The sequence below is a fragment of the Crotalus tigris genome, unplaced genomic scaffold, assembly GCF_016545835.1.
Source record: "Crotalus tigris isolate CLP2741 ecotype Arizona unplaced genomic scaffold, ASM1654583v1 scf7180000017872.366306, whole genome shotgun sequence".
NCBI classification, from domain to species: domain Eukaryota; kingdom Metazoa; phylum Chordata; class Lepidosauria; order Squamata; family Viperidae; genus Crotalus; species Crotalus tigris.
This window is the reverse complement of record NW_024096691.1, coordinates 80,799-108,738: the sequence shown is the minus strand read 5'-3', so window position 1 is coordinate 108,738 and position 27,940 is coordinate 80,799. Positions and strand designations below refer to the sequence as shown.

The 27,940-nt window shown below is 36.6% G+C and overlaps 1 protein-coding gene across 2 annotated transcripts in view; it reads right to left on the bottom strand.

Annotated features, from left to right (window-relative positions):
- Window positions 1–23,898, bottom strand: part of CEP43 (centrosomal protein 43) — a 31,272-nt gene extending 7,374 nt beyond the window's left edge. Inside the window, exons 1-8 of one of the 2 annotated variants that reach the window (XM_039343787.1) lie at window positions 23,741–23,898; window positions 18,868–18,921; window positions 17,377–17,431; window positions 14,657–14,745; window positions 12,325–12,462; window positions 11,814–11,897; window positions 5,722–5,778; window positions 1,102–1,316 (exon numbers count right to left, since the gene is read on the bottom strand). In XM_039343787.1, the coding sequence (XP_039199721.1) occupies window positions 1,102–1,316; window positions 5,722–5,778; window positions 11,814–11,897; window positions 12,325–12,462; window positions 14,657–14,745; window positions 17,377–17,431; window positions 18,868–18,921; window positions 23,741–23,830 (782 nt within the window). In that variant the 5' untranslated portion in view covers window positions 23,831–23,898. The remainder of the gene's footprint in view (window positions 1–1,101; window positions 1,317–5,721; window positions 5,779–11,813; window positions 11,898–12,324; window positions 12,463–14,656; window positions 14,746–17,376; window positions 17,432–18,867; window positions 18,922–23,740) is intronic. The other variant, XM_039343788.1, reaches the window with a different exon arrangement.
- Between the last annotated feature and the right edge of the window lie 4,042 nt (window positions 23,899–27,940).

Below are 27,940 nucleotides of genomic sequence, written 5' to 3'. Positions count from 1 at the left end.
TTCTGGATTTAGTTAAAAATTTTCTTAACACAGAAGGCAATTTTGAGTTTATAGACAGATTAATTCTCTAAACTTATAAAAAATGTTTCATTAACAGCCTTTTTTGACTGTTACAATTTTTAGCTGAAATTGAAAAATCCACATATATACAATAAGACTGCAAAATGAGAGGACAATGTTAGTGTATGAAAAGGCTGAAGCACTTTTCATAGTTTATCACTCTGAACATATATTTTACACCATGTAGACAGCTGTTCCTAGTGCCAAACTAAATTTTTAGAAGAATTTAAATAGGTTTATATACAGGTAGTCCCTGACTTACAACCACAATTTGGACTGGCAAATTCATTGTTAAGCAGTGTGGTCATTAAGCAAGATTTATGACCTTTCCTGCCAGCTTCCCTTTTTATTTGTCAGAAGCCAGCTGGGAAGTTTGCAAATGGTGATCATTTGACTGCAGTTTGCTACAAGTGTTGTAAGTGTGAGCCAGTTGCCAAGTGCCTGGATCATGATCATATGACACTGGGATGCTCTGACAGTCTTAAGTGTAAGGACTGATCATAAGTTACTTTTTTCAGCACTGCCATAACTTTGTACAGTCACCTTAAGAAATTGTCCTAAATCAAGGACAACCCGTATAACATATTCAGAAGATGCCTTGCAAGTATAGAGCTTATTACAGGATCCCCCAAGCTGGAACACTAATCTTGTGGCATTGTCAGCTCCTGGAGACCAATGTATGAAGAAATTATGGCTTCACTATGGTCAAATGTATTTCCATTATATAATGTAAATATTTCAATGGCAAAAGATTCTACTGCAAATAGAAGGTATATTTTCTATTTGTTTAAAAAAATTGTGTTCAGTATTTTATTCTTGCAGGAAAACATTAGAAAGGTTTTAGCAGTATAATCTAAAAGTTGGAGAATTTAAGAAAAGATTTTGCAGTGCAAAATAGGCAGTAAAACAAACTACTCATCATTTGTTTTGTGCAAAAGAAAAGCTTCTAAAGCCTATCCTTTATTTACTGTAAAAGTAAATACAGCATCTTTAATATAAAAATACTCTAATAAATACGTTAGATCAGTGTATTTAACTTACCAACCATATGATTGTTCTGGTTTTGGTAATGGATCATCAAAGAAAGAATCACCCTCTGTATCCTCTTCTGTTGCTAGATTATTTTTTTCTTTGGTATCTATTTCTTTGTTTGGTTCAGAAATTACTTTTATTTCATTTGGTAAGAAGTGAATGCTGCCTTTGCTCTTTGCTTCTCCAGACAAAATGCTTGTATCACTATGACTGGTTTCAACAACCTTAAAGAAATTACACATTCTCTTAAATAATGCCACATAATCTGTTTCCTTTGAATTGTTTACAATTTTTTGATAATGGAAGAACACAAAACTAACAATAGATCAATAATTTATATGATTACAGTATTGTGACTAGTGTGTCATATTAATAGCCTCTTTGCATATATATGCTGCAATATAATGAAGCTGTAAGAAGAGATCCCAATTCCAGAGTCTTGTAAAATTAAAACGTTTTCTATTTATTGCTATTATTAAGGTACCCAATACTCCCTCAATGAACTTAAACAGCAATATGTAATGCTAAACAAATTGACATATAAAATAAAAAACCAAATTAGTAATACAAGAATAAAAAGTAGACAAGATTAAATATTCTTTCCTACTCCCTTGTTAATATTTTTCCACTGTGATACTTCAGTGGTAAACATGATGTTGTAAAATGTACAATTCTACTTTGAATCCTGAAGGGTCTGAATATGCTGAACAGAAAAAATTATTTCTAGATAAGGCAAAAACCAAAAACCACCCATTGCCACATAACCACTTCATAAACAAGACCAATAAATAACCTTAAAAAGATTTAAACTTAAAAAAAATAGCCATGGTCTTATTTTTTCTTTGCAAAGGATATTAGAAATTAGAAAAAAAATACTTTAATACATTCCCTATTTTTTGCTCAAGAATACCAAGATGTAAAATTATTACTTGACTATAGTCAAGCACAGAAGCACTAAACACCATGTTCAATTATTTCTACAAGTTATCATATCTTCATAGTTAAATTGCCACATTCAACATCTTAAATATGTAAATTGCTGTAGGGAAAAAAGAGGGAAATACTAACTTTATAAATCATCAAGAATTGTGTGAAAGTGGCATGATTACAAATATGGAAAGTATAAATAAATAATAAATAAATTAAAAATAAAATCCATAATCATATATCTGCTAAATATATCAATGTTTCCAACTTATAGAAGTATAAACAGCAATATTTTTATTATACTAAAAATCACAATAGAAAAAGATAAGAAATGTCTCCTTCAAATTGCAAGTTCAATGCTAAAACGTATTTATTCTATGTAATAGGTATGGCGTATAAAAATGCAATTATATGTAACATGTAGTTCCACCCTATCATGAGCCAGGAACAATTATTTTTCTCCCCTAAATGCATTCAACTTTGAATAACAAGCTCACCAACATGCTATATCAATAATATAGATAAAAACGTATATTTAATATAAATTATATATTTTATACAAAGAAAGTAATTCAAAACCATCTACTAAAAAGAATACTTTGTTGGTTCAATAATCAATTATTTTTGGCATTAAAGAAGGAGTAAACAAATGACAGGGCATTGAAATCTCAACTAACTGCCCAGAAAATAAAACCAGAGTATCTTATTTAATTAGTTCTGCTGAAGATACATTCACACAAAAATAATCCACTGTCAATGAATTTTTTTAAAACATTTTTTAAACCAGTTATCAACCAGTTTGGCTGAAAATAAAATATCATCAAAGTCTAGACCAGGGGTAGGCAATCTTGGCTCTTTTATGACTCAGGAATTCTGGGAGTTGAAGTCCACGAGTCATAAAAGAGCCAAGGTTGTCTACCCCTGGTCTAGACCAAACTGAGTTGCGGCAAGAATTTGCAACTTGTCTATTTCTTCTGTTAAGGAAGAATAAGTCATCTTTAATGGATCAGGAAGAAGGAAAGACACTTGTGTCTATGGAGATTCTCAATCATGCAGGTCATGGTTGTCCCAAAGGTCCTTTTCCAAAAGACAACTTGGACTTTCTTGGGTTTTTTCCTTTGAAAATATTTCGCTTCCCATCTACTTCTTGGGTGAGAAGTGAAATGTTTTCGAAGGAAAAAAAAACAAGTAAGTCCAATTGTCTTTTGGAAAAGCAACTTTGGGAAAGACACTTGTGTAGTTTCATATCACATCTCATTCTTAACACCTTTTGCAATATTTCTGGGTTTTACTTCCTGCTGCTTTTCTAAAAGGTGGAAAGAGAGTGAAGGCGGAGCAAGCAACAAAAAGAGATTTTTGTTATATTTTAAATTTCCCAGTGAAAAAATTATTACTGGTAATATATGTCTATGGAGATCCTCAGTCATCCAGGTCATAGTTATCCCAAAGATGCTTTTTTCACCTTTTTTCAACTGGACAGTCCAGTTGCCTTGTGAAAAAAAGCATCTTTGGGATACTGGTAACATAATTTTGTCATATAAAATGATACACATCCACCATAACTAAGATTCTTCATTTACTGATAGCCTTGACTTTCGATCACAATTGGGACTGGGATTTTTATTGCTAGACAAGGTGGTTGTTAAGTGAAGCACCAATTTTAAGATTTTTCCTGTGAATCACAGTGGTCATTAAGTGAATCACATGTTGTTAGGTGAATCAGGCTTCCTCCATTGATTTGCTTGTCAGAAGCCAGCTGGGGAAGTCACCAATGACAATCATGTGACCCCAGGATTTTGTAACTGTCATAAATCTATACCAGTGGCCAAGTGTCTAAAGTTTAATAATGTGGCTGTGGGGATGCTGCAATGGTCATAATTGCAAGGACCAGTTATGTCACTTTTTTCAGTGCCATTATAATTTCAAACAGTCATTAAACAAATGATCGTAAGTCAAGGACTACCTGTTGTGAAAAATGGCCAGGTCCATTTATTGGATGGATGTTTCAGCTCCATCCAGCCACCTCAACTCTACCCCAAATCAGGCGATTACAGGGTTGTAAATAGGGGGTAAAAAGGGAATTGTTGGATGGATGTTAATTTTAACATCTGAGAACAGGAACAGCAGGAGATTCAGTTAACCAACTGTTTCCATTTCCTTGGCTCACATCTAGATGCAAGGGATTGATTGGATAAATAAGAAAGTAGTATGTTTTGTTTTATGGTCTTAAGGAGATGGTATTATAAACATTTTTGAAGCAAGGATTAGAGCAGGTTAATCACCATCATTCTCTTCCTGAGCTTCAGTGAATAGCCTAACTCCACTAACCGTAGGAAAAAGTTTGTATTACAGGTCCATCTTTCAAGATATAAGCCTAGTTTTGATACTATCTTTCACGTTATTGGTAAGAGCAAGTAACACTTAACCTTACCTTCCATGGGTGATGAAGAACGAAATAATCCTGATACACAATCCCTGATAGCTACTACCTGCAAAAATATCTATAAGCTACATTTTGCAGATTGGGCATTTGAGCACTTTTTATATCATTAATAACAATAGCTTTTTATAAGGGATGAGACATCAGAGAAAGATACAATACAATTATAAAAACACCCAAACAGCAGAAGAAAAACAACCCAAATTGCACACCAGATCTTTCTGAGTGAGTGTTATCCCATCCAGAGTCAGAGATATCAGCTCTCCTGACCCTGGGGAGTCAGAGCCCCACAATCAATCCATCTTACTTTCCTCATCAGGCCCATACGGCCTCTAGGCCTAGAGCCAGCAACTGAACAGCACTACTTCTCCAGCATGTGTAACTGGGTACAATCAGTGTACTGATGATCTCTCCATCAGCTTTGATGTTAAACAGGAAGGGACAGAGCCCTGAGCTCCGAGTACCTTGGTAACCTAGGGGTGCATATCATTTCCCACACTACAACTGATTGGTACAAGCCACAGAGAAAACAGCAGAACCACCACAAAATAGTGCCTCCCAATTTGTAGAGACAGTCCAGAAAGTTACCATGATCAGTGATATCAGAAGTTGCCAAGAGACTCAAGACAGACACAACACCTCTATCCCAAGCTCTCCAATGGTTACTGATAAGTGCAATCAATGCTGTCCCACTACTATAGTCTATTGGGAATCCTGACCGAAAAGGCTCTCTACCTAATGTACTTCATTCAAGGCCCTCCGCAAACTGGAGCTTTCCTATGTCGTTATGAGGCCAACCTATGAATAAGATTAGGGAAAAGCTTCAAGCTATTCCAGGTTTCTCTGCATTTATTCATACTAAATGTCATGTATGAATTAGCTTACAAAAATCAGGAACTGACAGCATTTATGAACAATACCAATTAAATTATGTAAATATATGTATGTTAAGGATTCAAACATAAAACCTGACACAAAGCATTAGCATGTAGAAACACTTAACTTATTAAGTTATTAGGGAGCCAGACAAATGGGCACTTCGTAAGTATCTGTCAACCTAATTTAATTATATACAGTTCATTAAATGTTCGCATAATTGTGATTATTGTGTGTTTCAAAGTACATGTTACAACTGTATATAGGTGGAGTTAGTTTACCGAAATGCAATTGAGCCAGTTGCATTTACTTTTTAGTGCAAGCTGCTCCTTTATTCAAGTTAGAAACAGAGGCACTTGCCAGGTTCTTCTGCTCATGCATGTTACCTGCTCAGTTGTGTTCAAGCACCTTTTCTGTTTACGATGTCCTTTATACCTTGGTATCTGAACATAAGAATAAAATAATGGCATAAAAATGAAAATAAATTGTATGTGGGGTATGTCATGTAAAACTAAATACTAGCATAACAAAATTATGTTGTTTTACTTAAAACCTTTAAAATTCTAGTATTAAAAATGTTGGTTTGTGGAATAGCACATCAACTGTAAATGAATACCGTCATTTGCAGTTCTCTATCACTTAGAAAAATTGATTTCTTCAGTTGCAAAGCCTATTACATTGGTGGCGAACCTATGGCACGCGTGCCAGAGGCGGCACTTGGAGCCCTCTCTGTGGGCACATGTGCCGTTCCCCAGCCTCGCCTCCCCCCACGACCCCCTCCTCACCAGCAGCCCCCCTGGAGGAGAGTCACCCCCAAGAGTGGCCCACGTGGAGCAGCGCAGCAAGGACATGGCAGCCAGGCAGCGTAGACAAGACTCTGCCTTCATGCCCCATCGCGCAGTTGATGCTGTGGGGCGCGGGCCGACTGTGTTGCCACCATGGCAGTGCTGGACTGCCTGGGCGATCTGTGGCGGGCCATGGAGGAGGTGCGTGACCTGCGGTCAGGCGGGGTGGGAGCCCGAGTGGGGGTGGAGCAGGGGCAGGGCAGGGGGTGGAGTGGGGGCAGGGCCAGGTTTTGGGCACTCAGTCTCTAAAAGGTTCGCCATCACTGGCCTATTAGATGCGGAATGAATCATGCATTCCACTTGGGCTGGTGATAGTCTCTTATCTAATCAACTTTCTAATTTATTTTATTGTCCAGAGCACTTCAGTATTTCTATTAGACAGTGTCATGCTTATCTGTCCTTCTGAAAGCAAAAATATAATTAACTCCAGTATTGCTAGAAGATAATTCACCATTGACCATTTCTTTTTACATTTCATTATGGTATGCTGCTCAGTCACTCTACGTGAGATGGGTAGCCATATAAGTTTGATTAATAAAATAAATAAAATAAAGCCATTATACAAACTGGATCTTACTGTTAATTAAATATTAAAAAGCTGATACTGATAATTTATCTTCTAAATAAAGTAGAAGTGTTACTCTGTGATCTCCCTATTTTTTTATTAACCCCAACCTTTATAATATTGCTGACATTTCTGGCAAAACACTGTAATGCTAGTTTGAGACGGTTTAAGTATACATTTTTTTGTTTTGCTAGGGCTTTTTTATCTGTTTAAAATGTTGTCCTGGGTTCACCACTTTTTTATCTGAGTTTACTTTTCCAACCTGACCACACCCCTTTTTGAATAGAATTTTCAATGTGCAATTCTATAATAAACTGCAGTTTGAGGAGAAAGGTTTCAAATCTGAAATAGAGAATATGTTTATTTTTCTACCACAGAAAACATACTACTTCATGTTGCAGTATATTAAATGTCTTTGATTATATAGTTTCTATTATTATTTACAAAATTATCCTTAAAATTAACATAATGTATACAACTTGACTTGAAAATTCAGATAGAACATCTAGGCTAATCAACATGATATGAATAAAACTTATTCATAATTCATTATGAAATGCTATCTATATTAAAAGCACCATTTATGTGTTTAAGGCAGAATAGGCAATGTTAGCTTAATTTATTTGCATCAGTTATATTTTTAAAATACAAAACCACTGATCATCACTGATTATTTAGAGCAGCTCAAGCAGACTTCATTTTTGAAGTGTTCTATATGAAAAACTGAGTCATAAAATCTAAAATCCAAAAGCTCTCCTGTCAACCAGCACTGGCAATGTTGCAGTCACAATAACACCACAGCATTTTATATGTAGAAAAACATTACAACCATGCTAGGCAATACAAGTGTTGCTAAATAACTCTCCAATCAATGGAACAGACTTCTGTATTATTAAAACATTTTGTATTAAAATGTATAGGACTTCTTGAAAACTGAAACAAACAGCTGATTAAAAAACAATCCAGCTGAATTTCATGATGCAGTTTTATAGCATATAGTGCCATCTTGCTTTCTTCTCTGCAACATCTGGCTTACTGGAAAATGGAAATAGATACTATCATTTTTAACTGATTCTGATTGGTCAAGGATTCTTTGTAGAAAATATCTTCTTCGTGCAGACTGAAGGAAGAAAAAAATGTCTCCTGTGAATTTCCCTTCCCTTTCCACATCAGAGAAAATTGCTTAAAAACACGAGTTAGGACTGGGAAATGAGAAAAATATAAAAAAGAAACTCAAATTGGTTCCATCCTAAGTGCTTGGAGTACAGTGTATGTTGGGGGGAAGGGAATACACAGTCAGGCTGTCATAGAGTATTTGGGGTGGGGTGGAGTTTTTTGGGGGGCTGTTCCATGCTATAGAGTATTGCTGGATCTGCAATCACAGATAGTCTTCGACTGAGCCCAGAATTTGCAGTTGTAAGTTGCAGTTATTGCAGTCGTAACTTGTGTCACCACATGACCAAACTCAGTTTTGTGACTGTTTTTATGATTATAAAGCAAGTCCATCATGGTTGTTAAGCAAATCAAGTAAGTATGGATCCAACTTATCCAATGGACATTTTTCTCGGAAAACGTAAAAAAAAAAAGGAGCAAAATGTAATCACATGACTGAAGGAGGCTGCAACTGGTTGTAAATGAGAGTTGGTTGACAAGTGCCCAAAATGCAATCACATAACTATATATGGTGAAAGGTAGTTAGGAAATAGCTTTTTTTCCAAGTCCATCATAACTTCAAATGGTCATTAAGTGACTAGTTGTAAATCAAGGACTACCTGTATCTAGCTCAACCATACTTAACATATTAGTGGCAAAATCTAACCTATGATATTGGTTCTATCTAAACAGTCACTGAGATCTAGGTTCTCCATTCCCAAAACACTATATTCAGACTAACACAGGGTATTGTTTGTTACCCTCTATCTCTTCAGTAAAAATGTTAACTTTATTATTATTACTTATAGAAAAATGCTTCTATGACCCATCAAACAATGAAATTTCAGTTATCCTCAAGGAGATCTCTCTTCGTTTCTCTATAAGTCCATATTAAGTCTCTCTGACATGTAGACCTTAAACCATTTTTAATGTACAGAATAAAATCAACAGCTTTAACAGCAACTAAGCCTGGTCCTTCAGTACAAGCATGATTTCTGTTATTATGCACTAGTGAGCAGCTCAGCTATCATATTCTGCACTAATTGAAGCTTTTGGACACTCTTCAAGGTACTCCCATATACTACATATTGGATTAGTCTGATAAAACCAAGTTTATATAATTGTCAACAGCTGGAAATTGAGAAACATTCCCGATCTGCTTTTCCAGGAGGAATGCAATCCCACATACAGCAATTAGTGACCATTGACCTCTTGTCTGGATTTCATTTGAGCTTGTTTTTCCTTATACACAGTCATCCCTGAATACAACAATATTGATTACATCCTCGGAGCCAGATGGTAAACATTAGTAAAACTATTAGTTATACACCTGTATTTTATTGTTTATATCATTTTTTTCATTTTTTTAAAACTGTATTTTCTATATTCTTTTAAACCAGTGGTTCTCAACCTTGACAATTTTAAGGCATGTGGACTTCAACTCCCAGAATTCCACAGCCAGCATTGAAGTCCACATGCCTTAAAATTGTCAAGGTTGAGAAACACTGTTTTAAACCTTTATTTGAATCAACATTGCTTTTCCTTTTTTCTTCAAAATAAAAAGAGAATGACTCGTCAAGATCTTTTATTCTAGATGGTCTCACTTTGCAATTTACGCAGATATAGTATGAGGACAAGATAAAATTTTGTAGGACACTAAAAGCCAATGTATATATAAAACAGCAAGTCATGAAAATGACCTGATCTAGAAAACTACACTGCAAAATAATATTCTCAAATTTCAGAAAATAATATCAAAACTCCCAAATACATATTTAGCTAACAAAATTGCGACTGACAATTGGATCACTAAGCAAAGTGGTAACCAAGTAGGAAATCACATGATAGAGACTGTTTTCCTTTTCTGCACCTCCCCACCTTTTGAAGCCAGCAGCAGTGAGATAGCAGGCTCAAAACTGACAACACTAATCAGTCTGACACTGTTAACTTTTGTTTGCCTTTTAACCACTCCTTGCCCTTTGGAATGTTCCCCTCTCCTGGGATAATTAAAAACGGGATTAATGTTTGTATTTACATTTATTGGAGAGGAAAGGATTGCAAGAGAGTAAGCAGGCACACAATGTAGAATCACTTGTTTTTTGCCAGCACATTGTTTTCAATGTGTATTCCCCATTGTGTGTCTGCTTACAACAGGTCAGGGCCAGGGCAACAAGTAATGAATACTGGTACAATGGGGATCACGTGACGACGAGATGCTGCAAGGATCAAAAATATGAGCATTGGTCATAAAGTTATTTTTTTTCAGCACCACTGTAACCTCAAATGGTTGCTGAATGAGGCAGATGATTTGTGTACTGAAGAAAACTAATAGACAGACTTCCTCTCATATAGATCCTGGTATACATCCCCCACCCAGGCAACCAAAACAAACTAATCCAATATCCTGGCTAAAACAAAGACTACAAAGTCAGCATCTTCCAAATAATGTGCAACTGGGCTTGTAACCATTTCCTTTTTAATCACTTTAAATGGAAATGTACACTTGAGACAGCAACCTCTTCATGATCAAAAGAAGGGTTATTAAAAAAAACTTTCCAACCCAATGGAATGATGGAACTAAATTATGTAAACAAGGTTGCAATTTGGTCCACTTGTCTGTCTGTCTATCTGTTCTCTAGCAGTATAGGTCTCTGAAAATAAAATGGGACAAAATTTGGTGGGGGAAAACTGTGAAAACAAAGATCTAATTTTAAATAGGCCAGATTTGGTGGGGTTTGTGGAAAAAACATTCCAGAAAAAAACTATTCTATGCATCCCTGTGGTATGAACAGTGTCTTTAAATGATGCTGATTATTCTTATTCATACCCTCTCTTGATTACATGAATAATATGAAATATGAAATACAGGTAGTCCTCGACTTACGACCACAATTGAGCCCAACATTTCTGTTGCTAAGTGAGATTAAGTGAATCACTGCAATTGTTAAATTAATAACACAGTTGTTACATGAATCTGGATTCCCCATTAATTTTGCTTATGAGAAGTTACAAAAAGTGACCACATGACCCCAGGACACTGCAACTGTCATAAATATGAGTCAATTGCCAAGCATCTGCATTTTGATCATATGATCATCTGCATCATTTGATCATGGGGATGCTTCAATGGTTATTAAATATAAAAACCAGTCACAAGTCACTTTTTTCAGTGCCACTGTTAACTACAAATAGTCACTATATGAATTGTTGTAAGTTGAGAACTACCTGTAGAGTGAAGTTGGATTGTTAAGATAATAAAATTCTGAATAATTTTTCCTCAAACCAATAATATGGTACAGTAACTTGAGAATCAGAGATAATTCTAAGTCAGGGTATTTTTATTCATGGTTTATTGAACAAGCCATACCGGTTTGGTTCACATTTAATAGGAAGTCTATAATAGGTGCCTTCTCCCATCAATTCTGATATTTGATTGTATAAAAACCTATTCGTCAGTATGTTTTTTGCTAACTATACATAAGTTTGTTTTGCTTTAAAATAGTAAGCTGACCTAGAAATATTCTCCAAATTCAAACCAATGAAGCAAGATATGGCAAAGCTGTTTTACAACTTCATCCCTAAAAGAAATGTATGGAACCCAAAGCTTTAGGCAGAATAATTTTAACTTTTTAAAAGAATCACCTGGGATAGTTTATGATTAAGCTTGGTGGGAAGTATTCAAGTGAAGGTGGAGCCTTTATTGCAACTACGAAAATCTCCATAAGTCGTCAGTGATTAGGCCTCAAAACAAGTAGGATAGTTCAAATAATATAAAAACAAAGATTTGCTAGGCTGAAAGGTCTGGTGTGTTATTATGGTAATATATATTTTCCTATTACAAAAAATTTGTAGACTAGCATTAGATTCTAGAAATATCACCTTTAAAGATATGCTTTGTTTTACTAGTCCAACTTACCTTACTTGGCACTGAAAGTATGTTAGACCTTTCATCTGATGATTTTGGAGGTGAATGTACATTTTCAGATATTACCGGAGCTACCTAAATAAAAATGTAGAAAACCAGTAAATATAAAATATGATTTTATTCAGATACAACTAAGCACTATAGAAATAAAGGCCAGTATAGTCGAGTGGTTAAGATGTTTGAATAGGACTAAGGAAATCTAGTCCTGCCAGATGGGCGATTTTGGGGCCAGTCCTTCTCTGTCAGCCCTGGGAAGAAGGCAATGGCGAACCCACTTCTGCAAATGTGGCCAAAAAAACTTAAGGAACTGGTTTGCTTAATCACTAAGGAATCAAGATCGACTCGGTCATGCACACAAAAACAGCACTGACATACTCTCTCCAAAGGAAACACTACAAAACATTTTAAATCAACATCACTATTTCAACAGTAATTTGCTCTTCAAAGTACCTACATCAAAATGAAGAATTCATTAACATGGTTAGGATGTTAACAGTCTTACGTCTCCACTGTTAGAAAAGCCTTTTTTCTGCTGACATCTTCTGACCACTTCCAGTAACAAGGGCCCATCTACTGGGGCTTTAGGTTCTAAAATACCCAAGTCTTGAGCTAAATTTTCTCGAGGTTCAAGTCCATTTGACTGCAAAAACACAAACACAGACACACATATACATACACATATCTGCAACTATAAGCCAAAAGGTAATTCAGTAGTTCTCTAAAAAAATTTTTTACAGCATATAAATATAAAATTTTCATGTCAAAATTCATAGCCATAAATTCCTTTTTACAATGTGCAGATACCCATGCCACAGAGGTCCTAACTTCCCAATTATTCATTGGTCTTGTTTTTTAATTCTACAGCTTGATATACAAATCTGATAACTTGATGTGTGACAGGTATTATGCTCTTTCACCTCCCAGGTTCTTTTCCAACTTAAATCTTAGGCTAAGTAAATGAGCTCTCTACTAGATATCACAAACCAAATTCATTATATGAACTAATATATAGATATCAATACAGCCAACCACGGTTGGATTGGGAAAAATGTTCATTTATACTTTGACACTGTTGTGGCTATTATTGTATATAATTATAGTAAGTAAATAAACATGTTGAATTATGTTATGTCTCTTTGTATAGTTTACTACACTACACTACACTATGACACTATATATGGAGACTTGTGGCATCCAATATACAAGTGGTTTGGTCAATATCAAGGGATAAAACCTATTTTTATCCTTATTTATAAAGTTGCTTAAGCTAAATCTATTTTAAATTCCTTGCTTCAGATGCATAAAACTAAGTTTTGAATGCATACAGAAAAGATCCACTGTGTTGTTATTCCAGTGTTAAAACCGATTAATCCATCCCAAATCTGAAATTGTCATGCATATTAAATAACTCTTTTAGCAAATAATACAAATGATAAAAAGGTATCCATAGTAAATATGATGTAGGTGTTAGAAATTTATTTGGTGTTTCTACAGTAACTAAAGTTTGTGGTATTGAAAATTATTTTCTAAACCTAAAAGCTTGTTTTTTAATTATTCAGAACAAATCTTGACAACAATGAATGGCTTCAGATGTTACTACCTGGTCTAGCAATTGTTAAAATGGAATTGTAGCACTACAAACAGAATACTGTGTATAACTGAATATTTCAGAACTGTTTTAGACCTTGTGCAAGCAGGAGCACAGCATCTCTGTTATTCATTAAATGATCTATCTTTTTTCAGATTTCTGAGCCATCCTGAAAAAAATATGCTTCTTTAAGACTTGCAGAAAGGATGACTTGCCTGTCCACATATTATACTGTTGCTGAGACTTTTAATTTGCTATTAAGCCAAGTTTAAAATTCTTCTGATGTATACGTCTCTCTACAACAAGGATATCTGATAGACTATCTTTGCTGTTAGAGATCCGAGCCATATCCTATATCAGTTCTAATGTGTTCCAATTTCTGGTTATTTGCAGGATAACTTTTTCTAGTGATATCACCACCTGCAGTTAGGATTATTTTCAATGTATACAGATGTTTATTAAATATTTTAGGCACCTACTGAAGACCTTTGTCTTTATTAGGCCTTCCCTGTATGATGTTGAATGAATACCTCTGTTTTGGGTTTAGTTTTTTCCCCTGCCCGCAATTTTTGTAATGTAATGATGCTAAAAATTCACAGAGGTATAGTATTGTTTATGTCTTTACCATTTTCATACTTTTACTGTAATTTTATTTTATGGGAAGTGACATCTATGTATATCAAATAAATGCATTTTTAAAATGGAATAGGCAGTAACTTAAAGACTGTCATTGGCCATTTTTGTACATTTTCAAGAAGCAAAATATAGCTTTTTTGCCACAATGTATTAAAGCAGTGGTTCACAACCTGTGGTCCATGGACCACTGGGGGCTACAAGGGGTCTGTGAAGGCTTGGAGAAATGTTATGATTTAAATCTTGCATTAAAGTCTTGGGAATCTGTGGCTATTGAAGGTGGCCACAAAAGGGTCCATGGTGAAGAAAAGGTTGTATTATAGGCTGCTCTAACTGAATATTCTTTAGTTGTTATCTTGGTCTAAGTGAAATAAACAAAAGCTCAGAAACTTGTAATTTAATGATAGCATCACAGCATAAATAAGATAATGAAACATTAGATTCAACTTTCCTGCATTTAATCTATAGTGAGCATGACCATATTCCCTTTCAAGGATATACCAAAACAGCAATACAAAGCATACTAATTAAGCTTAAAAAATGAATTCAGCTTCTATTAAACCAGAATAATATCAGAGTATAATGTTGAAATAAAAATATTAAAAATGCTTACTGTGCTTGATTCAGGTTGAAACACAGCTAAAGTAAAATCAAGATTGAAGAACTGAAGAAATTCAGCAACAAGACTAGCCACCAATCGGCCTTTTAAAGAAAGCACATTAAATGTCTTTTAATTAAAATTGTTAATCATTAAGACACATAATTTAACCTAACAAATACATTTGGGATTAAAAAATGAAAGATTTTAACCTTCAAAAGTTACTTTGGATCTTTAATATAGAAGAAAAGCATTTCAAAGTTCAGTAATGTTCGACAACATGGGCAGAAGTGAATTGGAATTTTGAGAATGCAATGTGGGTATGTTCATCAAATGGCTTGGGACACTTGCCTGTTTGCAAAATACTTGACATGATAGTGGATATGGACATTCACAAAGTCGCCATTTATTGTTAAATTCCACAAAATCATTCCAGCGGGGTGGGGGCTCTAGGCATTCTTATAAATAAATACGATGCAAGAGCCTAGGCCAGGGGTAGGCAACCTCAGCTTTTATGACTCATGGACTTCAACTCCCAGAATTTCTGAGTCAGCTCAGGAATTCTGGGAGTTGAAGTCCATGAGTCATAAAAGAGCTGAGGTTGCCTATCCCTGGCCTAGAGTTTTGCTGACATCTGCTGACATGACATCTTCCTAATTAATTTTTAATTAAATAGTATTTTAAAAAGTCAGGATGGGAAATATGATAAGCACCAGTAGTGGATCCCTCGGGCACTATGTTGCCTAGTCTGATCTAGATCTAAGTAGCTCCAAGATGCATTAAGTAATAAAAAATTAATTTAAAGTTAATATCTACAAAGTCCTGCACGGCACACTGCCAGATTATTTGCAGGACTGCCTTTTCTTAACATTTTATGTCCATCTTACATGCTCCAATGAGAGGTGATGCTTTGGGTCCCATCTTTGAAAAAATGTTACCCAGTGAGACCCAGGAAGTGTGCCTTTTTGGAGACGGCTTTTGACTTCTGGAACAACCTCCCACCCAATATATGCAGGACTTTAAAAAAAGAGTTTAAGGCCTGGCTCTTTCCCCTAGCACCTGGGTCAAGATGAGCCAAGTTTTCATTGCGTGGGATACAACAAATGTTAGTTTCTGATCACCAGTTAACTGTTTTGTTTTAGGCTCATGTTCCATTTTACTTCTTTTATTTTGGTGAGAGATGTTTGTATGCTACACAAAGTCATTTATTGCTTGAGTTAAGCAAAGTTTAGAACATATAAATGTTGTAAATAAATAACTCTGCAAGTCTACATTTCCTTATTGGCCTGTATATTCTTAAACTGATGTACCTTAACACTTAAGAGAATGACATCGCAATTCCAACTGAATTCCATGGCTATTACTTGGTAAGTGGAAAAAGACTGTAGCTTAAGTTGTGAAGCGGGACTTCTGGGTTTGAATGCCACTTTACCATGTACTATGTCAGTGGTGGCGAACCTATGGCACAGGTGCCAGAGGCGGCACTCAGAGCCCTCTCTGTGGGCACACACGCCGTCACCCCAGTCCTAGGCCTTCAGCTGGGTTTTATAAAACCTTTTCACTTTAGGCCTCCGCTGCCGTGTGCGGGAAAAAAAAAAGGTTCAATCAATCAGTCAATTTCAACTTCTTGCGGGAAAAAAAAAGATCTTGCAAAGTTGGAATTGATTGATTGAACTTTTTAGTCCCATTCAGTCTGCCATTACCACTGCAGCCACGCCCACCCAATGAGCCACACCCACCCGGCACTCGACGATACATAAGTGGGTTTTGGGTTGCAGTTTGGGCACTCAGTCTCTAAAAGGTTCACCATCACTGTACTATGTTATCTATTCTCTGAGATGATTTAGAGAAACCTGATTTCTCCTTCTTACCCAGAAATCTCAATACAATATTTTATGTTACTAAAATCCTTACATCTTTATATGACCAACATGTAAAGAATCTGGAATATCTAAATGTCATACATATAAAAATAGAAAAATTATACATATTAGTTTAAAAATATAAAGGTATATTGATTTTTCATATCATCAGTAAGCTCCTTTCTTCCCAAATTGTTTTTCAATGGTAAAGCCTACAAAGATTACCAGCCGACTTGTTTTTTTTTTAAACTGATTTTTAATACTGAAGCTTGGCATTTTGTGTTTAAATTTAATTTAATTTAAACTATTAGTTGTTTATGAAAAAAAATCATCTTAAGTAATAACCATGCGCATTATTACAATGACCCTCATAGATTCTACTGAATGCTTATGAACATATATTTTCATTTCTCATGTGGAAAGAATGTGAATAATACCTTTTTCAAGGAGCCATAAAAGATTAGATTTCTGTTGTTCTTTTCATCCAAGAAAAAAATGAAATAATACTGCTAGCTCAGTATGACAGTTATTCACTCATAAACTCTCATTCAATCCATGTCAGTTCCACTATACAGACCACACCAGAAGTCTATTCTGCAGAAAGGGTAAAACCTCTTTATCTCAAATTGGCTATAAAAGAATTCCCCTTCTCATATTCCAATGAATTAGAGAGGAGAAACCTAAACTGTTTTCAATTGTTATCTAATTTTTCAAGACTTAAAAAATGTTTCAGCTCTTTTTGCCCCAGAAACTGGTTGCTGCACTGTTTTGTCAAGGTTGTTTCCTTGCTCTCTACAGTCTCCTTTTCATCATCCCTGGATCATTATTTGTCAAATACATATTGTTAGCTTTAATGAACAGAAAAGGGCTTACCATCTTTTGTGCTTAAAAACTTTTTCAAACTTTCATTTACCAGAGGAGTTTTATTCTGCTCAAAAAATGAAAAAAGAAAACAGTTAAGGAATTTTCCCGCACTGCAAAATAATCAGTACCTCAAAGCAATATAATAAAAGCAATAAAGCACTCAGAGTTGCTTTATCAATGAGATGGGCAGCATATGAATTTAATAATGAATAATCGTGGGATTTATACTGAAGAGGCACATAGCAGGTATTGATATTTCTTAAGTGAACATCTTTATCAGAATCATCAGAATCAGAGAGCAGTCAATGTTTTAACAGAAATATCAAGCTGATCTGAGTGTTCAACAAGCATTAAAATTAGATAAAAAAAAAATAAAAACAACAGCACTTAGACTCCTATACTGCTTCACAGTCCTATACAGCCCTCTCTAAGCAGTTTCCAAAGTCAGCATATTGCCCCTAACAATCTGGGTCCTCATTTTACTTATCTTGGAAGGATGGAAGGCTGAGTCAACCTTGAGCTGGTGAGACTCAAACTGCTAACTGCTGGCAGATGGCAGAAGTAGCCTGGAGTACTGCATTCTAACCACTGAACCACCATGGCTCTTTATATAATTTTTATATAAATAAAAATAGTCAATACTATACAGATCGTCCTTGATTTACAACTGGTTGCTTACCAAACATTCAAAGTTACAACAGATCCCTTTTCCAAAAGGTACGTCTAACTTGATTATGACGTTCCTATGGCTTCCCTTCTGTGGTCACGTAAACACAATTCAGACCCTCAACAATTGGCCCACATTTGTAGTGTCCTTTGATCGCATGACTGTGATTTGGAGGTTTTTTGCCAAAACCTGGCATTTACTTAGTCATTTTTGGCAAAAACACCCCATAGTGAACAATGGGTTCACTTAATGATCATGGCATTCACTTAATGACTGTGGATTCATTTAATGACCATGATGATTTGCCAATGACTGCTGCAAAAAGTCATAAAATCAGGTTGGTCACGTAAAGATCCACTTTTCAATCCTCTCAACTTATGACCATAATGGGCTGGCTCCATTAAGGTTGCAAGTTGGACTAGCTGTATATGGTGGGATTGCCAGCTAAAGAAGAAAGGGGAGTAAAAAGGCATTCCAAAATGCAGTTGCTATAGAAAGGTACTATCACAGCCCAATCTTGGAGATAAAACCAGCACAAGTTTTATTTCTGCAATGATGGTCCTACAGCAAATGCAAGGTGGGCTCATATTGCTGACATCCTGGGAAACCATACTGCGTTCACCTGGAGCATTTAGCTTTTTCAGATGTTATAAATTGTCAAACAAAAAGAAAGTCCACAGTCTTCCCCCTCCCTTTAAAAGTTAGCACCTAACATTACCCTAGGACCAGAAATAGCTAGAGTTAAGCATACTCAAATAGCTATGGTTCCTTTACTCAAGAATGTCAACAAAAAGAGATAATTAATTTAAACATTTATTACTTTGGCTCCTTACCTCTACTTTTTCTTGCTCTTCAAGTGCTAAAAACACAGCTGCCCGCAATTCTGCCTGTAATAAAAGTTTTGTGTAAGATGATGTATTTGTACATTAAGTATATTAAGAAAATTAGATAATAAGCCACATGTGAAGTGACATAGGGAGAAAAGACCAGTTGGATTTCCACCTGCTCTTTCGGAATTCAGTTGCTCATGCTTTATGTTCAATTATAACCATTAGTTACTCCACTGCATGTCCTGATCTGTTGTCATCTCAACTACTTGAGATATGAAATGAAACTGTAAGAACTGACATATTTCCACTAGCTGTTTACACCTTATTTTTTATATTATTATATTTTATGAGATTATAAGACTGTGGGCAGGAATAAGGCTGCTAATCTTATTTCTAAAGTGCTCCAAGAACCTTTTGACTGAAGGAAAAAAATAAAATGTTTTAAACATATACAGTTAAGTGTTGTAGTTAATGGTGTGGTGGGATTTTAATATCTGGGGACAAAGATGACTCAGAAGTTCATGGCCATTGTAGTATCCATATACATATCCCAAGTTGCCTGAGTCAAAGAACTGGTCACACTCCAGAACTGGTTTTTGCCTTGGGATAGCAGTAAAGAGATCTGGATTTGGGGGATGTCACCGTCAGTCCTTGTGGTCAAATCACTATCTGATAACTTGGAGTTCTCTGTAGTCATTCCTACCACAGGGAGGAAGAACCCATTTAATCAGTCCACCTCAGCTCCCTGGTGGTTCGGGCAGGGGTAACTTGGGAAAGTTCTTGGGGCCCTGATGTGTGGGTCGACCAAGGTTCTGGTCACCATTTAAAATGAGGGGCAGTGATAAGCTTGAACTGGATCATGTTCTGGCAGACAGTGGAACCTGGCAAGCTCTCTTAGAGGAAGATTGGGAGATAAAGTAGCAGGTGAAATGTTTAGAACACTGCTGGAGGAAGACAAAGAACGAATCTGAACAAGCACAGGTAGAAGTCTTTATTCCTTAATAATTACCTTATGATAAAACAAAAGCATTTTTTAAGCTTTTATTATACCCACAGGTACTATCCGTGATATTTTTTAAATGACTCACTCCTTCCTGGAGAAGGAGAGTTGGAGAAACATTTGCAAGACTACTATGAAGATTATTGTACACATTTATCAGATAAAAATCACTTAGATTCACTCCAAATTGAACTCTGCCTATATAAAATATTTGCAGCTGATTGAAGCATGGTCTAAAGTGGTTACCTGGGAAGAGTTTAAAATCAGATGGTACTGAAAAAATGGACAGTATACTTCTGGCCCTGGATGCAACCCATGGCAATTTAGATCCACATCATTCTTGGTTAAGGCCTCCAAGGAGATTTGTTATTAGATCCTGCTGGTATTAAATCATCCTTGAGGGATGGGATGGTTTTACTAGCAATTAAAGAGGCAGTGATCCCCTCCCTCCCCAAGAAGTGGTCCCTGGATTCAACAATACTATATAATTTTCATCTGATCTAAAAATCTCCCATTTTAGGGAAAGTGCTGAGAAGATTTGCACCCTAGATGATCTGGACTCCTCAGTTGGGTTTCAGACTGGCTTACAATACTGAGATGGTAATGATTGCACTTGTAGATAAACTTTGGCAGGGCTGGGATGGGTGGTGCATCATACAATCTTACAAGTTGCCAATACTATTGATCCTGGTATACGTCTGGATCAGCTCTAAGGGTTAAAAGTGAGATTCTCCTTATTTACTGGGACAAGTTCCAGTCAGTGTTGGTGGGGGGAGAGAGATCAGCATAAGAGCCTGTTTTGTGGTGTTCATCAAGTTCTACTCCTAATATGCTTATATTTAACATTTACATGAAACCAATGGATGAGAACATCCATTAATAAGAAATTAGCATATTCAAATCATTCCCAGTCTCTTGTTTTATATAGTAAAATCAATTCCTCTTCCATAATTGTTTCTGAATCCATTTTGCTAATAGCAGACATCTTTAAGAATGCATGCTATTGTCAAAACATATTCAAATGCAGTTATGGAAGAGGATCAGTGCAATTAGTTATGGATACAGCACACTAAATCTATACTGGCTCCCTATAAACTTCTAAATGCAAATCAAGGTGCTGGTCATCAGCTATAAAGCCTTGATGGCACAGGCCTGGACTGTTTACAGAGCTACTGTTAATTGTCTTTGCTTGCCACATAAGACCTAGCAAACTAAGCATACTTCATATCCCTTCTATCAAACAATGTCATCTAACAGGACCCAAGAACTGTTCCTTTTCTGTTGCAGTGCCTGACTTGTGGAATAGCACTCTCCTAGAAATTTAGATGGTCCTTATTTGTTTTCCATAAGGTTCTGAAAACTTGGCATTGGCCCAGAGCATTGAATGATCCCATCCATATATGACTTGAACAGGAATGCTGTTGGTTGGTCTTGGTTACTATGTACTGGTTATTTATGGATTTTGCTCTGAGTTCCTTTGTACATTTAACTATATGTAAACTGCCCATGCTTGCTAATACAAGCTGCACCAATCAACTAAATAAATAGTGTTAACTAGATCCAAAGGAGAATGTCAACCAATTCAAATGTGAAACTGTTAATCTTTTAATAAGTATTAATTTGTTCCAAGTGTGATCTCTATACCACTGGACTGGAAAGCAAATACTATAATGTCAAATTTTACAATACCAAGTGACTCAGGAAATTTTGTTCTGGCCAATTTATAGAATATTTTTATTAAAGCTATCAAACAGAAAAGAAAAAAAATACTGAAAAAGAATCCAGTCTTCTACTTCATTAAGTTATGGAATTTATTTTAGAGTAAAAGTTATCTGGCATGATATAGATTTGGCATGTCAAAAACATTTTGTTTTGACAAAGCTCTTCAACCAAACTCAAGTAAACTTAGATATCTAAGAGAGAAGAGTTTAGGATTAGGAAGGAGTTAAAGAATATGAAATGAGTATAAAACTAAACTGAAAGGAATTATGTTTGAGATATGTAATAAACAGGATCTCTTACAGCAGGGGTGTCATGACGAAACTGCGCACACCCCATTGCTGGCAATGGAAAAAAAGTCACAACACGTCACATGATGTTGCGAGTTTGACACATCTGACTTACAGAAACTATATACAACTTTTAAAGTTACAATATAACAAATGCAATTCATATTAAACATGAAATGGTACATAATGAAAAAGAGGAGTAATTTCCTATGTAGACTATAAACAGAGGAAGAATCCTGCTAGATAAAGTCAAAAGCCTCATTATTTCAATATTCTGTCACATAGTGATGATCCAGATTCATCTGGGAAGACTGCAAGCCATTCATGAAGTTGATGAATATCTTCTGTGACTGCTCCTTTGCAGCTTTATTCAGCATATTGTGTCTTCAATTCTGGTGTTAGTATAACTATTTTCACCAATGATAATCCTGTCCTCCATGAATGTACCTAATTCCCCTTACTAATGGGCGGCTCTTAAAAGAACTGAACTACATTATTGAATATGTACAGTATTAAAAAAATATTTTTATTGATCCCGGATCTCCTTGCATCTAGATTTAATGAAAACAGATTCTTATGAATGAAAGTAACATTTATCTACATTACCACAGCAAATAGGATGTCATATGTTCCCATTCTAATTATCAAATATTTTATAAAGGGTATTGCAGAGTTGTCCAAGAGTAAAAAGATACAGGATCTAGTCCTTATTAATATAAGAGAAACACAAAAAAAAAGATAGCTAAAATAAAATCTCATTGGATTCAGGTTCAATTCCTGATGGCTTCATGTTAGTATCTATGCAGCACTGTCACAAAAGCTACATGTCTTCTCATGGGCCATTTTCTTCTTTGGTTTTTTTTTTTTTTAAACTACTCAGTAGGCATGGTATTTCCTGGAATATAAAATTATAACGCTGGCACACAATGACAGAAATGAAACACCTTTTAATCTCCTCTGACACAAAGTTTAGCAGATAATCTAGCGGCAGTCACTATTTTTCAGTTTAGCCTATACCATAAGATTGTTGTGAGAACAGAGATAGCCAGGTTGGAGAAGCATAACCAATACATTACCTTGGATTCCTTAGGAAAAATAATTGGTTATAAATATGAGGTGAGGGATTAATCTTCCTTTTCATTTTGAACCCGAGACAGACTTTCTTATCCTGATGCTCTCGAAAATATGGAGGGTTCCAACTCCCATATAATTCTAACCAGCCTAGTGTTGTCCAACATGTGCAAGGGCCAGGATAGAAAAGACTGACCTATCATATAATGCAACTGGCCAGCCAAAGTGGCAAGGCAGAGAGGCAAAAGGAAGCACTTTCTCGGGTGATGCATAGGAATGAGTCGTTCTTACGGCGTCATGCCCCCAACTTCACAACTTTAAGCGTTATGGAGATAACGACTGTTAACAGTTGCCATTCTCTACCCGATGATTATTTGGCAATTTGCAGGACTAGAAGTAGCGGCCTAGTGCTAACGACCAGTCACGCGCGACCACCCCTTGGAAACCATGGAAACAGAATGTTGGGACTTCAGAGGCCTTTATCTATTCCAGCCCGGCTTTCTTATGATTAATACACCTTCCACCTCTCGATCCCACTAGTAAAAGTTCGACGCATGCGCCTTTAATCGAGGGCGACGCAAAGCGTTATTGCCCCGCTCGGCTCCCTGAAAGCGGGAATGGTCGTGACGGGCGGTTGGTACGGTTGACGTCTCCTCGATCTCTTCTGCGGCCCGCGCAACCGGCAGCTTCGCTCTAGAGTGCTCCCGTCCTCTCGAGTGTGCAAGCACGCGCTTCGCATCTTTGTTCCCCCGCCCCTACAAACCTAACCCTTAGCCCCGCCCTTCGCACCCTTCACCTTGATTTTGTTGAGCACCCCGCTCGTCTCCAGCGTCTGCACGAGGAGATCTCTCAGCTCCGTATCTTCCTCCGTCGTCGCCGCCGCCATCTTGCTTCTCCCTGACAACCGCCTAAACTGTAGCCGCGATCTACCCAGCCTCGCAGATTCGTTCCTCTAGGAAGGGGAGGGGCTTCGCCGAAGCACGTGACCAACCGGCCTCCCGTCAACTCGAAGGAGCAGGTGAAGCGTCACCCGCGCGAAGTGTGCGGGCAGCCGCGCTTTTAGGCGCCTCGAGCGTGCGAACGGCCAACTTGGCACCCAGCTCTGCGATTGGCTGGAGAGACGCAGAGGCGGGAGTTTTATGAAGCGGCGAATTTTAATCGAGTTCGGTTTGGGTTTGCGCGAGCGAAAAAACTTCCTCAGTCTCCCACATGGGAGGTCCCGCCAGCTGGAAGAAGTGAAATATTGATGTTCAGCCTAGGGTGGCTGGGTGCTTTTCCAGCAAAATAATAATTCCTTCCCTAGAAAAGAGACGTGGGAGGGATAACGTGTTGTTTTCACTTGTCCCGATGGCCTCCTTTACATGGAATAGAGTAAAAATAAAATAAAATAATGGGGGAGGGCAGCAGTGCTGGATTTGTAGTTTGGAAGAGAGACTAGGAAATCACGCTGTAACCAAGAGTGGGAGTCAAAGAGAAAAAGGATACTAGCAAACAACGTTCTTGACAATAACATGAAAGTAACGTTAATTTAGTCAATATGTGTAGAGAACATTTATCTTTTCTAAGCCTTACACAGAAGTACAGAATGTAGATGAGAACATTATTTTCCATCCCTGTTTCTTGGTTGTATAAATCTTCAAATTTTATGTCACCATCTGTGCATGAGCAGGAATTATGGTACCCAAAGTAGATGAAATCAACCACTTTTTCTAGAGTGCAGTACTTTGACCAGCTGTTATCTGGAATTGCTGTCCATGGTAGTTCCTATAAGGATACAAGTAGTCCAAGATTTACAATCAGAATTGGGACCAGAATTTCTATTGCTAAGCAAGGCATTTGTTTTTATGACTTTATAATCTTCTATGATCTTTTTTGTCACTGTTGTTAAGCGAAAGGCTATGGCTATTAAGTGAACCATGTGTTGTTAAATAAATCTGACCTCCCCCATTGATTTTGCTTGTTGGAAGCCAGGTGAGAAGGTCACAAATGGCAGTCATATAATTCCAGGACACTACATCATAAATACATTCTGGTTGCTAAACACTTAAATTTTGATCATGTGATCATGGAGATGCTTCTACAATTTTAAGTGCAAAGAGCGGTTTAAGTCATTTTTTCAGTGGTATAACTTTGAAGCACTGCTAAATGAATGATTGTTAAGTCAAGGACTACTTATACAATATAAAAATAACTTTCCCTAAATAAATAAATTGCTGAAGTATTAAATGCAAATCAACACATATTTTCAGCCCACTTTTATCTGCTGTCAGGAGCATTATACTTTGAAGTAATCAACAAATAATTTAATTGGACTTGTTAGTTCCAGCCTCTAATATGTAATTAATTTTTTTTCATTTTTAACAGAGATGAGCAATTAATTAAATATTTAAAAATAACCACTTATAAGTTAATCTTAGAAGTATAGGCCACAATGATTTGAACTTTCAGATAAGTATGTTTAGACCAGAGACTTTCATGTTGAAAATGTGCACTATAATGGATGTGACATGTGAACCACTTTTAATATATTTTCATAGGATTGGCTGTGTGTCTAGCACCTGTATCTATTGTGTTACAATTTTAAAGTAGCTGAAGACCTAAGAGAAAAATGTGGTATCACAAAATAATACTTTAAAGATACCATAAATGAAATTGCTAACTGCAAAGAGTAGAATTGTTCCAGTTAGTAAATGCCTAATAGAAAATTGAATATGAATATTTACCAGCTTGATCAACTGCCGTTAATTCCAAAATGTTAGTGTTCCTTTGGATTTTGCTGCTCCTGCAGTGCACATTCTAAGAATTTTCATCAGTACAAATAAGCTTGAACAAACTTTTCTAAAAGAGCCACTTTTTGTAGCACTGTAAACTCCAAGTCTTTAACAAAAGCTGAATATTTTGTGTTAAACAGGGTCTCTGCAATACAATGTTGGAAATGCCCCCCCCCCCAAAGTAACAGATTAACTCTACACTACTGGGATACGTCTAACATTTCTGCATGGTACTGGGTAATGAGAGTTAAACCTTCTGATGTGTTTTTTTATCTTTCTGATAAAGACTAACATGTGGCATTTATTACTTCTAGAATCATGCTGCAGGTGGCACTAAAAATACATGTCCTAATTTGTAAAAGCAACAGTCTTCAAAGTAGTCTGTCAAAGAAATCCGACTGCAAAGATTATTTACTAGCTGAAACTTTCTGAGACTCTGGGGGTGCCACTTCAGCAGTCGCTGAGGCTATTGGGGGCCAATTGGGGATGCCAGAGCTGCTGGGGAGACAGCAGCCGCCGGCAGTGCAGCAACAGCTGTGGGGGTGGCTGCAGCCCCTGACCATATTCCAACCACTGAGGGGCCTGCAGCACCTGGGGATGCCGCAGCCACCATGGGGAGGCCAGCAACTGTTGGGGGTGCAACATGCACAGTTAGGAGGCCAGCAACCACTGGGAATGCAGGCTCACTGGGGAGCGCGGCAACTGCTGATGGCGCCACCCCTTAGAACAACTTTTGATGGGGACCCAGAGAAGCTGATCTTCCTCAACCAAGTGCATTCCCACATGAACCACTGTGCCTATTTTTCCCCAAACCCAGCTGCTATGATCGGCATGGTTGCGACCAACTTGGAAGGAGAAGCATCCAAGTGGCTGAACAATTTATACAACGAGCAAGCACCTGAGTTGGGGGATCTCCACCTCTTCCTTCTAGGACAGAGAGCAAGGCTTGAGGACCCATCCATGGCCCTCAAAGCGGAGGAGCTGATTACATCGCTCTATGTAATGAAGTATTGCTTGTTTATAGTTTTCATTCTTCCAAACTAGATTATAAATAGGTTGTTTGTAATGGTACTAATTCTGCGTGTATGTTCTAGTGGCATTTTCTGCCAATTTCCTCAGATTCAACTAAATTGATATGCCTAAGTAGCCTTAATATTACACAGCAAAAGAAAATAATGAAACACTAAGGCCTGTGAAGACTGTGGCCATGCTTTAGAGCAGGGGTCTTCAAACTTGCCTGGCTGAGAATTTCTGGGAGTTTAAGTCCACAAGTCATAAAAGGGCCAAGTTTGAAGACCCCTACCTTAGAGGCTATTCATGGGTTCTATAGATACTTGGTTGTTTCATGTTTGAAACAGTAATCTTGTAAAAAATAAAGGTTGAAATACATTTCTCAAAATATTTAAAAAACATCTGGAAAATCACAAATATTGCTGAACAAATTCAGCATTTGTGTCAAAAGGATCTCCATTATAAAATATGAATTATCCTTCATTATAGTTCATTCTGATTTATGTGAGTTTGCAACTAATCAAATAGTTTGTATCTACACCATATACTTATGTTTAAGCTGAGTTTGCTCAATACTAATCAAGCTGGCTAGGATTGAATAGTACATTTGGATTCAACACATTTGTCTTCCTTTTAATCAATCAGAATAGAGCTGGAAGGGACCTTGGAGGTTTTCTAGTCCAGCCCCCTGCTCAAGCAAGAGTCCCTAAATCATTTCAGACAGCCTAAGTGGCTGTCCAGTCTCTTCTTAAAAACCTTGAGTGATGATTTAGTTGGTTATTTAAATATTTGAAAATATTTATAGAATTTATAGAACATTTCCAATAGAGCATCTATAGAATAAACCTATAGTCTTTAAGTGTTTCACAAAAATACCAAAATTCACATTTATGTCAGACTTGGCAAAGCCCATTGATTAGAGTTGATGTGTGTTAATTACACATGATCAGACTGTTTCAATGCGTGCTTGCTTGAAAGTTCCACCAATTTTAAAGGAGATATTTTATTTATTTATTTATTTATTTATGAGACTTATATAGCGCTTATTTCCCAACATATCGGATATACACTCGCCTAGACTGATTTAATAAACTTATCAATAGTTTAAAAAATCACAAACTATCAGTGTATAATTGTTTATGGTATTACTGTATTTCACAGTGCTAACTACCTTCTATAGCGGGGATATAGGACATCTGAAATGGATATAGTCT